The sequence below is a fragment of the Perognathus longimembris genome, chromosome 4 (genome assembly GCF_023159225.1).
Source record: "Perognathus longimembris pacificus isolate PPM17 chromosome 4, ASM2315922v1, whole genome shotgun sequence".
Classification (NCBI taxonomy): Eukaryota; Metazoa; Chordata; class Mammalia; order Rodentia; family Heteromyidae; genus Perognathus; species Perognathus longimembris.
In genome coordinates this window covers 87,008,849-87,021,657 of record NC_063164.1, presented here as the reverse complement: position 1 = coordinate 87,021,657, position 12,809 = coordinate 87,008,849, and the positions used below count along the sequence as shown (strand labels likewise).

Genomic DNA, 12,809 nt, shown 5'->3' with positions numbered 1-12,809 from the left:
GAACTACTAATCAGCCTGTTCATGTGAGAAAACAACCCAAAAAGCTTCAAGAAAATAAACAGTATAACCTCGAAGTTCACACACAGAGGGTAATATTTCATGTTCTCATTATTCATAGTGAAAGATGTTTTCAAGCACAGGATATCAAGATGACTCTTCAGTAGAGTACTGCAATTAATAGTAGACACAGTCCTAGACAAATATCTTTTCTGGAACTGCCTAGTGATGTTGATAAAGAACCACTGACAAGTCAGGTACCACACCAGCAGCTCATGCCTGTTAATTCTAGCTACTTAGCAGGCTGAGATCTGGAGGTGTTGTTTTGAGGTCAGACTGGGCAGAAAAGTCCATGGGACTCTTATCTCCAATTAAGCAGAAGGGAGCTGTGGCTCAAGTGGTAGAACACTAGCTCTGAGTATAAAAGTTCAAGGACAACATTCAGGCCCTTAGTTCAAACCCCAAGACCAGCACAAAAAGAAAAAGAATTAAAATTAAAAATAAAAAACAATAAACTGTATATTAAAAATGCATGAATTTTAAGTATGTGAGTTATATGCAATAAAACTGCTATTAAAAATACCACTTATTGGGTTCTGGAGGCATAGTTCTGAGGTAGAGCATTTGCCTAGAAAGCCCAAGGCCTTAGGTTTAATTCCCAGTACTTAAAAAGAAAGAAAAAGCAGTAATAACTATTATGACACATCAGGTATTAGATGGATAGGAAGTACTCAGGAATGTAACCCAAAAGCAGACATCCTGAGAATGTTATTCTCAACAGTTTGTCTGATTTAGTAAGCTATGAATAAGAATATGAATAAAAGTTCAAGATGTCATTCCTTAAATTTCATTCAATATGAAAGTGTTCAAATAAATCTTCATCATATCTTCCCACCTAATAAAATGAGTATAAAATCTATTAATCACTTTGAATCCAACAGGCATAATAAGAAAATTAACTTGTTATTAAGAAACACAAAAGCCTTGGTAGACAAATACTATTTCTGACAATCTAATATATTTTTCTTAAAATGCTTTACTAAATACATATATAAATATATATAATAAATATATAAATATATATAAATATATATCATAATCAGCAAACTGAGCTTTTAATTGAGTAAGATAGATATCCAAACCTTATTAAAGTTCGTGTACTACAGTTAGTACACCATAGTAGTGACAGTAATTATACTATGCAGCTCTTGTGCTATACAGTTAAGTCTTTAGACCACTCTGAAATCTATTAATTATGTTGCACACACTGGTAAAGTGAATTCCATATTTAATAAAACTTTATCTACTAAGTATAAATCATCATTTTCCATAAACCTACAACAAAATAAATTGGTTGGAATTCATTTATACAATGTTAATAATCTGGCTGGGTACCAATGGCTTATGCCTGTAATCTTAGCTTTTCAGGAAGCTAAGATCAGAGGATTGTGATTTGAAGCCAGCCTGAACAGGAAAGTCCATGATATTCTTATCTCTAATGAACTACCAACAAAGGCAGAAGTGGCTCAAGTAATAAAGAGCCATGAGTGAAAATGCTAACAGACAGAACCAGGCCCTTAGTGTTCAAGCCCCCCGATATTGGCACCAAAAAGAAAAAGAAAAGAAAGAAAAAATAATAATTACAAAAAAATTTAAAGTATAGTAATGAATTTTAAATGTAGTATTAATTCATATAATTTCAACTGAATTCAATGTGTTACCACATTCTGTCTAAGAATTTTAAAAAATTTCTTACCACAGGAATGACATGAGTGACACCATCTCCGCTGTCTATTACTGTACCAGTCAACGTCCGTTCTCCTACTTGTCTTGAGGTCCAAGATGCAGCTAAGGCAAGCACAGCCTTGAACAAAAAGAATTAAGTACTTTATTCAACTTCACATAAAGAACTTATAGGATAAAAATACACAAAATAAATTCCACATAATTAAATAAAGTTGCTTACTTTCTCATCTTATTAAAGAAATTTTATTTCTGCATATCTATAAACACAGATTTTACTGAGAGCCATTTTTCTGCTAAAACCAAAAGTATGAGGAAAACAACAAGAAATATCAATGGCTCTTAACTACCAGAACTTAATTCACATGGGCTGGCTTATAACAAATTACAAAAGTATACTACCACCAAAATTAGTCAATAAAGAAGCATCATTCTTAAAAAGATTAGATTTAATATTTTTAAATACAACAAGCATTCAGAGCAATGTAACAAGTTCTTTAACTCAAACAGTCACTGCATATTTCCAAACACTATCACTTAATTAGGAAGCCAAACCTGCCAATACTCAATTGTTCTCTAAAAATAATTTTGATTACTGAGAAATTGATACGAGGTTTAAAAAAAAATTTGGGGTTTCCTGTTTGTTTATCACCCCCCTAATACCAGTAAACGCAGGGTCTTACTTTTCTCTGCTTGCTTTATTAGCTGGCACTCAACCATTTGAGCCATACATCAAAGCCCAGTTTTTTGCCATTTATTTTTAGAGATGTAATCTCAAGGACTTTTCTGCCAGGGCTATCTTCCAATGGTCATCCTCAAATAGATTACAGGTATGAGCGACTAGCACACATCAGAAAACTAATTTCTTATACTCTAAGACTCAAAAAGAGCATATGGCTATTAACTGAAAATAGACATAAATGGGCCTTATCTTACCTACTTACAATAGAATAAGATACCTGAAAAATCTAGGTCACTCTATTTTAACCTAGGAGCATTTGAACACAGTGACTACATCAATATCATAAACTATTAGAACTATAAATATTTTTAAAGATCATACAACGAAAGTTTTCCTGTTACTTAAGAACAAGGAAAAACTAAGCATCTTCCTAATTCACAGGAAAAATTTTTAACAAATGTAAACTTCATTAAATATAGCATTTTAGTACGAAGAAACAAAAACTCGCAAGTAAAATTCAATGAATCTCCTCTAACTCCACTTTATTAGAGCCCCAAAATAAAAAAGAGCTCCAACTTGAGACTGAATTACTTTCTATAAAGTCTATCAACTTAAATACTTTTAGCAACAGTTTAAAAGGAAGCTTGCCCAATTTTAGGTTGCATTAGACAGGTTAAAGTTCTTTGGTACACAAACTAAAAGTCATCCCATAAAGTATCACCTACTAGTGTTGCCTAAAAAGAAAAACTGTCTGAGCTCAAATCACAGAGCCTTCAGCTCACTGTGAATAAACTGCTTTTCCCCCCCTCACATAAAAATTAGAAGTATAATTAGTAAGAATCATTAATACAAAGTATTTGTGATATGTCAGGTATCCCATTTGCTATAGTTTTAATAAAATAAAAGCCCTAACCCCTCATGGGTAGAATAGTAGTTATTTCATATAGGTGGAATAACTAGTATAAGTTAGGCATAATAAAATATTATAGGTATTTATGATATATAACATACAACAATTGAGTGGTCAGTCATATACAACTAAAGATAAGTCTATCAAAATAGACTGAGATTTTTTTTAAAAAGGCCTTAGCAAATGTTATAAGGACAAATGGATTTTTAATTTCTGGATATCAAGTCAGCAATGTATGTTAGTTCTCTTACATATGTGCTATTTGAAAGCCCTTGAAATTTCAAAGACCACTAACTTTCTTTAGTAATACTCCTTCTAGCTAATGACCTCCTTTTCCTATAACATTACTTTATAAATTTTCAATTTAGGAAAGAACTATATCTTTTGAATTCACATTTAAGTCTTTATGGAAAAAAAAAAGATATTTTAGAAATAAACCCAATTAAACTATAAAAGTTAAGTTAAACAGTTAAGACTTGTTTACCTGCACAGCAATGTACAAGCCAGGAACATTGAAGGACTCAAACATTATTTCAGCGGTATATTCCCTGTTCTCTGGAGTATTCAATGGAGGCTCAGTCTAGTCAATTAAATAACATGTTAAGTAGAGAACAACAGACCATTTTATTGGCAATTTCTAAAGGGGAAATAATTTTCTGCAAATGCTATCTAAAGAGTTAAATTCACAAGTGCAAATATAGACACAAGACTAAATAAAACTAAAGCACACCTATACACGTTCATATAAAAAGATCTGGATCACTATATCACATATTTATATAAATTAAATATCAAAAATAAATGTGGAAGGAGAGAGGGAAAGAAGAAAGAGGCAGGGAGGAAAAAAATAAACTCTAGCTGATGATACATATGCTAATAAGTATTTGAGTATAAAATGACTCCCACCTGCAATTCATTTTCAAGTCATTCAAAAGCAAGAGGGAGCCAGGCACTGGAGGCTCACATGTATAATCCTAGCTATTCAGGAGAGTGAAATTGAAATCTAAGTCTCTCAGTTCCAGCCAGCCCAGGTAGACAAGTCTGCTAGTCATGAGCAAAAGAAGTCAAAAAGTCAAGTCGAGTAAAAGAAGTCAAGGACCTAAGTCTAAACCCTATACTAGGTACAAAAAAACAAAGAAAGAAAAAAGAGAATGATGGATGTCAGAAATCAATTGTAGTAAAATGTTAATTGTTGAATTTAGAGGCACCAGTAACTACTTTCTGAAGAGGACTCTTGCTGCTCAGATGATGGGAGCAAGAATTGATAAATGGGACTATACCAAACTAAAGAGTTTTTGCATTGAAATAAACAAGAGTCAAACCATGGCATGGGAGAAAATTTTGGTCAGCTATTCAACAGATGAAAGATTACTATCTAAACCATGAATAACTACAAAAATGAAACAATGAAAACAAATAATCCAACTAATAAATAGGCAAGCAAACTGGTTTTTACAAAAAGAAATACAAATCCTAATAGATACATAAATAAAGCAATATTCAATGTTCTCAGCCATAAAGGTAATGAAAATCAAAACCAAACTAAGATTCTATCTCACTCCAGTAAGAATGACAGCCATCAAAAAAACCCAAAGCCCAAAAAACAAAAAAAAAAACAAAACCAAACCACGAAACAACAAATGCTGGAGTGAAAGGGGACAGGGGAGAAAAAAAATCCTCACACACTGTAGGTGGGAAGGTACTAAACTAGTGCAACTATAATGAAAATCAAAGACTCAATTATATAATGGAAATCCAAAGACTAAAACCAGCAATACACCAAGAACGTATCTGCATTAACTAAGCTCATTTCAGTTCTGCTCACAATATCTAAACTATGGAATCAGCCAAATAAGTGAATAAAGAAAACAATATGGGGCTGGGAATATGGCCTAGTGGCAAGAGTGCTTGCCTCATATACATGAAACCCTAGGTTCAATTCTTCAGCACCACATATATAGAAAAAGCCAGAAGTGGCTCTGTGGCTCAAGTTTGTGGCGTGCTCGCCTTGAGCAAAAAGAAGCCAGGGACAGTGCTCAGGCCCTGAGTTCAAGCCCCAGGACTGCAAAAGAAAACAAAATATACTATGGAATATCAAACGGCCATAAAACAATGAAATCATGTCATCTGCAAGAAAATGGATACAAGTAGAAGACATCATACTGAAATAAGCCAAGATCAAATATATATGTTTTCACTCATCAAACTAAGGAGTTACTTACTTAAAAGAACGGTGAAAGAAGGGAAAGAAAAAGTAACAGAGAGTGAATAATTTTGAAAGTGGATGAATATGGTTGGACTAGATGGTCTGCAAGAAAACCTGTTGGAACTGTTTTGGGAAGAGGGAAGCAGCAAAGGGAGAATAAAAGGGGATGAAACTGATTGGAACATACTATAAATAAGTGTAGAAATAAACTATTAAAACAACAAAGCAATTATTATAAAATGTTAATTGTTGAATTTAGGTGCAGAAATATGCAAGTCCTTTTAACTTTAGTAGGGTTAAACCATAAGTGGTATTTACAAGTCACCATAATAAAACATTAATGGGAAAGGGAAAGATTTTGTTTGTGATAGAGAAAATACATTTATTCTTACTAGGAAGTTAATGATGGTCTCTAATTTAAAAAAATAAACATTTAAATTTATAAAATAATCACCAGGGAATCATTGCCTCTAGGAAATACACAATTAAGGGTTAAAAGACATGAAAAGGCCAAGTGCCATCCTTTTTTGTTTTGAAGTATTGCAAAGTGATTTGCTTTTTAAACTATGAATACTCATTACTTTGATAAAAAGAAAAAAGTTGTATAATTAAATTATATTGAGTATTTGTTACTAAGAATAAATAATATAATGACAATCTCTCTAAAAAAGAAAAATACCAGAAATTTTTTTTTCAAAAGAAGGAAAGTAGTACAGGATTGTCAAGTAAAAAAAAAAAAGAATTACCACAGGTTTTCAACTTTCTTCTGAGCATTACTGTAATAATTTCAATCTAAAATAATTCTTAAAGGCTCATGTGTTAAAAAAGGCTTGGTTACCATCTGATAGGCTTTCAGAAGATGATTGGCTCTAGCTGGCTCTAACTTCACCAACAGATTAATCCAGTAATGAATTCACAGATGCATAGAATCTATTCCATTCATGTTGGGACCTTGATTGGAGGAAGATTACTGGAGGCATGCCTGCAGTATATATTGGATCTGACCCTTTGCTTGTCTCTACCTTCTCATGCTGTGCAGTAAACTACTTTACTATACCACACGCTTCCCACCAACACATACTGCCTCACCACAGGTCCAGAAATAAAACCTCTTGAAACTATGAGTCAAGTCTTCCTCTTGAGGCTGGGAATATGGCTTAGTGTTAAGAGTGCTTTGCTTGCCTAGCATCCATGAAACTGTGGGCTTGTTTCCTCAGTACCACATAAACAGAAAAAGCCAGAAGGGGTATTGTGATTCAAGTGGTACAGTGCTAGTCTTGAGCAAAAGAAGCTCAAGGACAGTGCCCAGGCCTTGAGTTCAAACCTAGGACTGGCAAAAACAAGTCTTCCTCCTTTAAATTATTTTCTTGGGTATTTTTTCCAGTGGGGGAAAAATGTTAACAAAATCATCTACTGCCCCTACCTTAACTACATAGTAATTACCATTTCTCAAATGTTTTTGCTCTGGTGCCTGGTCACATTAACCTACCACAGCCTGTAACTCGATGGCCTTAAAGATGATACAGGTTTGGACAATAGTCTTTCATATGAAAGTTTAATGAGTGATAAAGCATGCTCTAGCAATAATATATAAGGTAAAATGTTCTCATTAAGTTTCTTCACCAGGATAGTGGCATGTACTTCTAATCCTCACACTCAAGGACTAATGTAGGAGGACTGTAAGTCTGAGATAATCCTGGGCTATATATAAAGTAAGAGTTTTTAAATAAAGTAAATCCCTACTAAAATTATAATTTGTACTTACCAAAAGAAAATAATGGTCTTCAGGTTCTGCCCTTAAATATTTAAAGATGACTTGCTCCATAAACCTTTCCATCAAGTCCCAATCTTCAACGATACCATGACGGATAGGCCACTATTAGTTAAAAGAAATAAACAACACCAACAAAATCCCACAAATTAGTATCAGAAAAAACAAGAAACCTTATAAAAATAACATTTAGGGTTATTAGAATAACAGCATGTATTAGAAGAGAATGCATTTTCCTAGGTGTGAGAATAATACTACAGATCATTCTTAAGGGATGCATACTAAAGTTTTTATGAAGATAAGTAGTATTATTTCTACATGTAAATTTGGGTGCATGAAGAGAAAAACATAAGATGATTATCTCAAAATGATAAAAAACTGAAATTTAGACGGAAAGTCAATGTTAAATATACTCTTTAGAATTAAAGTGTTATAGAAAATTTGAGACTACTTAAAATTAAGACTATGAAAATCATAGTTTGTAATAATTTCCTTAAATTTCAATTTAATAATACACCAACAAATATACAGTCCTAACATGTAAAACAGAATTGGTAGGGGATGTAGTACATCTCTGTGGTCCCAACTGCTAGGGAAGCTGAGGCAGCAGGACTGCTTGAGGCCACAAGTTCTTAGAACAAAGGTACTCCTAGTCTCAAAATAATGCAAAAAAACAGCAAGTAAGTACATAAAACACATTTGCTAAATATATAGCTATAATAATCGTTTGAATTACATTAAAAACTGTGCAAGGGCACCCCAGTTAATCATAGAAAGTTCCTAAGAATATTACAAGGTATGTAAAATCTGAGTTTACTTCTATCATAAGATATTCAATATCAATTAGATCCCACATGATGTACTATATCAAAAGATCAGTTTCGGGGCTGGGAATATGGCCTAGTGGTAAAGTCCTCGCCTCGTATACATGAAGACCTGGGTTCGATTCCTCAGCACCACATATATAGAAAAGCCAGAAGTAGCGCTGTGGCTCAAGTCGCCGAGTGCTAGCCTTGGGCAAAAAGAAGCCAGGGACAGTGCTCAGGCCCTGAGTCCAAGCCCCAGGACTGGCAACAAAAACAAAACAAAAAAACAAAAGATCAGTTTCAACATTAAATTATATTACTTATTTTAAATAACTTTTGTTTGAAAATCTGGGATGTACCCTGCTTCGATGAACATAATACAAAACAAAATCTATGTACAACTAGATGAGGGGAAAATGCCCAATCTGATTCATGTTTGAGCAATTGTACAGCAACTAACAGGTAATCCACATACTAATGGTAATTATTTAACAGCGAAATGAAATATACTGTTCAATTTAAGGATGTTTTAGTTTCATAGAGGATACTGGGTCGCTTGAACCTAGTTACTTAATGGATAGATTACATAGATAAGATAGATAGATAGATAGATACAGAATTTTTTTTAATGTAGGTGGCCCAATGAAAATGTTGCTCAGATATCAAACACACTGAGGAAAATAGTGATCCTCTGTAACAGAATATAGTCCAAAAACATAAGACACATTAAATACTTCTGGTAGAATAAACAAAATAAATACTTTGCAATTCTGGTCCCTATCACCTACTTCTTTACCATTTCTACTTGATGTCTACTTCTCAGTTTTGTTTTAAGGAAGGAAATAAATAAACTGTATCATTTATTTTATAACAAAGTAAAATTCATAAATTTAAGAATCCTAAGTGTTAATTATTCATTCATCAATTATTACTATGCACCAACTGCAAATCATTGGCACTATTACTAAGGACATGGATACCTGCTCTCTTAGTGGAAATATATTCAAACAAATATTACATTGTAGTTGTTTAAAGAATGTATAGCTCCTAAAACATGATGATCAAATGGCCTTGGGAAGAAAAATGGGAAGGCTTCACTGATAAAGTCTTACCTACACTGGTCTTAAAGGGACAATGTTCTTGGTTTTCTAGGGCTCTCAAAATTTATTTGTTTATTTAGTGGGGATGAGGTAAAGTGAGGAGAAATACTTTAGGTGAATAGTAGAAAAAATACCAACACTGAATAACACACAAAAAGCAACTCTGGGGGCTGGGGATTTAGCTAAGCGGAAGAGCACCTGCATAGCAAGTGCAACGCCCAGAGTTCGGTCCTCAGCTCTGGGAAAAAAAACAACTCTGGAGTTATCATTGAAAAAAGGTATGTGCTTAAAGGGCTGGGGGCAACAAGTGTAGAAAGATACCAGTTATAACTAAGGAGACCAATAAAAAAATTAAAAAAAAACAAGTTTGTCCAGGAAAATGTTATAAATATCCAATGGCTCTTTGGAGAAAAAAGGCTCCCTATCCCTGGTAGTCCTTAAGAAAACAATTAAAACAGTTGGGCTAGATACAAGTGGTCAGACTGAGGAAGGACCTGAGACCAACCTAGAAAGGGAAAAGGGACAGAGGGGAAGAATACAAGAATGAAAGAAAGAATAAAAGCAATCTGAGGACAGTACTTAGGTAATACTAACATTTAAGTAGGGAAAAAAGGAGAAACGGTAATAATAGGAAAGACAATTTCAGAACAAGATAATCAACAGAGTAAACCTATGAAAGACACACAAGAACAAAGAAGATTATTATAACTGGATTAAACAAAGAACAAATAATTTGAAATTTACAAGGTTAGCATGAAAAAAGAGGAAAATAAAGCAATAGCTGAACTGCTGAAGACAGAAGACAATAATAAATAAATCAGAAAAGCTGTTTCACTTATGACTGTATTCTTTATTCATAGCACTTAGTACTAGTTGGTCACATAGTAGTTGTTCCTTAATGAATAAATTATGACAAAAAGGAAAAAAAGAGGTCCAAGAGGAAGAAAATGCAAAAACGTAAGATAAAACCAACACTGGTAGCTCATGCCTATAATTCTAGCTACCCAAGAGGCAGAAATCTGAAAATCACTGAAGCCAGCCTGTGTAACAACAAAGTCCATGAGACTCTTATCTCCAATTAACCACCAAAATGCTGAAAGTGGAGCTATAACTCATGTGGTAGAGCACTACCCTTGAGTAGAAAAGATCAGGAAAAGCTCTCAGGCCCTGAGTTCAAGTGCTAGGACTAGTGTGTGTGCGCACACACACACACAATGCCCAGATGAGAAAAGGCACACATGTGGGCACACACACACACACACACACACACACCTTCTAGTTTGCTTGATTTGCTCTTAAATTGCCAAGATTTATAGTCACAAATATTATACTAACTATAAACATTACGATCTACATACTAGAGCGCCAGCCTTCAGCAGAAAAACACAAGCAACAACACAAGTACCTGAGTTTAAGCCCTGATAAGCCATGTCTCAATGAAAAGAGACCAATACATGTTAAAAGAGAGAGAAAAGGGGGAATGACAGTACCTCCAGGTGACATCAGTTTCAAAAAGTAGACAAATGAAATGGGTTCTTAAAAAGGGATGGAGTTTCTCTAGACGTGGTAATGTAGAAGTGAGAGAAAGCAAATCCCACTAAGGGCCTTAAGATCCAGTGGGTATGGAACAGTAATTCCCTTAAATAAGTTGAATTGTTTCCTGTTCCTGAGGTGGAGTGAGAAGAGGCCAGAGTTAAAGCCCAAAGAGAAGAAATTTCTATGGTTAACAGGGTAGAGTACTATCCCAGATGGCCCAACCATTGAACAAACTTCTTGAAAGGAAAATGTTATTTAAAACACAGAAACATACCTTTGTTGCATATGTAGGTTTCTCTATTGCTTCATCACCAATGAAAAAGTCTAGGTCATCAACACCTTTCATCACTCTCCTCTGAGCTTGATCACCTACTTTTGCTGATTCCTTAATAGCAATACCTTTAAAATAAGTAATATTTAGACATTTCATAAACCTCATTTACTTGAAATGAGATAAAGTTTTAACTTAAACTTCTCCTACGCCTAAGTGTTATAAACATGACCAAGCATATTTAAATTGTCAAGCTAATGTGCCAAGGTTCTAATAAGGAATCCATGATAAAATTCATTTTACATAATGAAATCAGCTTCTACTCAGAGACAAGATCTCAAATTACGAAAGTCAAAAAGTATTATTCTGGAAAGATTTCAGTTACATAATTAAAAACTGAATTTGAATTCAAAAACTTAGCTGATTCTGAATAAAACTACACATCCACATATGTCTAGTGGACAATTAGAAATTAAAGCTGAAAGATCACTAACAAATGAAAGAAGGAAAAGTGCAAGAATTTTAAAAAACATTTTTCATATTCCCACCCAATTCATTATTATGGGCTCGTTTATTATCATTTGATCTAATAGAAATCACATATACAAAAATGTATCTCAATTAATTGTATAAATCACAACAAATCCCCTTTAAAAATTCTAAAAATCTGACAAATAGTTAAAGAAATAAAAACTTGCCACATATTCTTTTGCCATTGTTGTCCAAGATATAATCTCTAAATATCTCAGGCTGGCCTCAGCCTCAGTGTGCTTCTTAAATGTGATTATATATTTCTGATATTTTTCAGGTTAAATAACTCTTTGTTCAAAATAGTTCTCTGAAGGAACTTATGCTTTCTGCCATTGCTTCCATTTAATGATTATATTTTGTTTTGGTTTTTTTGTTTTGCCAGTCCTGGGCCTTGGACTCAGGGCCTGAGCACTGTCCCTGGCTTCCTTTTGCTCAAGGCTAGCACTCTGCCACTTGAGCCACAGCGCCACCTCTGGCCATTTTCTGTATATGTGGTGCTGGGGAATCGAACCCAGGGCCTCATGTATACGAGGTAAGCTCTCTTGCCACTAGGCCATATCCCCAGCCCCTAATGATTATATTTTGAAAGTGGGACAAAAATAACTAAAGGAAAAAAAACTAAACATGGAATCTACTCCTCCTAAATGTCAGATTCTCTCTGGAAATATATTTGTAATATACATACACATCCAGAGAGCTCACAATTAATATCTGAGAAACTAAGTAAATTTAAACAAATATAAATCATATCTACAGGCTTGCCAGGTGAAAATATCCATACACATCATTAAGATACAGAGGAAATGTCTATGTCTATGTCTGATAAAGAACACTATATCAGGAGAATGCAAACTAAATCAGGAAAAAGGGCAAAAATTAAAACCTTTCTTTCATCTACGGCCATACCACCCTGAACGCACCCGATATCATCTGATAAAATCTTTCTTTCAGTAGGTAAATGAATTTTCAACATCCTGCCAAGTACACTTAAGAAAGAAAATGAAAACTGAGAATGGATATTTTGGCTGAAAGATAAAATAAAGAATATATTGATTTAATGTTGATGAGATTCTAGGGTTCATTATAAAGACAAACATTTAAGTATATAGCAATGCCAAAACCTGAAAAGATGGTAGTAACACTTCAGTATTCTGAAATGATCATACATGGCAACTCAAAAAATACTACAACAAGTAAGGGGTGACATAACTAACATTGTTATAGATTACATTTTTTTTACAGATTAAATTCTATAC

The 12,809-nt window shown here is 33.8% G+C and overlaps 1 protein-coding gene across 1 annotated transcript in view; it reads right to left on the bottom strand.

The window, feature by feature from the left end:
- Window positions 1-12,809, bottom strand: part of Actr3 (actin related protein 3) — a 47,805-nt gene that overhangs the window by 16,060 nt on the left and 18,936 nt on the right. The window contains exons 3-6 of the mRNA XM_048345612.1: window positions 11,026-11,150; window positions 7,304-7,414; window positions 3,817-3,912; window positions 1,754-1,861 (exon numbers count right to left, since the gene is read on the bottom strand). Of these exons, the coding sequence (XP_048201569.1) occupies window positions 1,754-1,861; window positions 3,817-3,912; window positions 7,304-7,414; window positions 11,026-11,150 (440 nt within the window). The remainder of the gene's footprint in view (window positions 1-1,753; window positions 1,862-3,816; window positions 3,913-7,303; window positions 7,415-11,025; window positions 11,151-12,809) is intronic.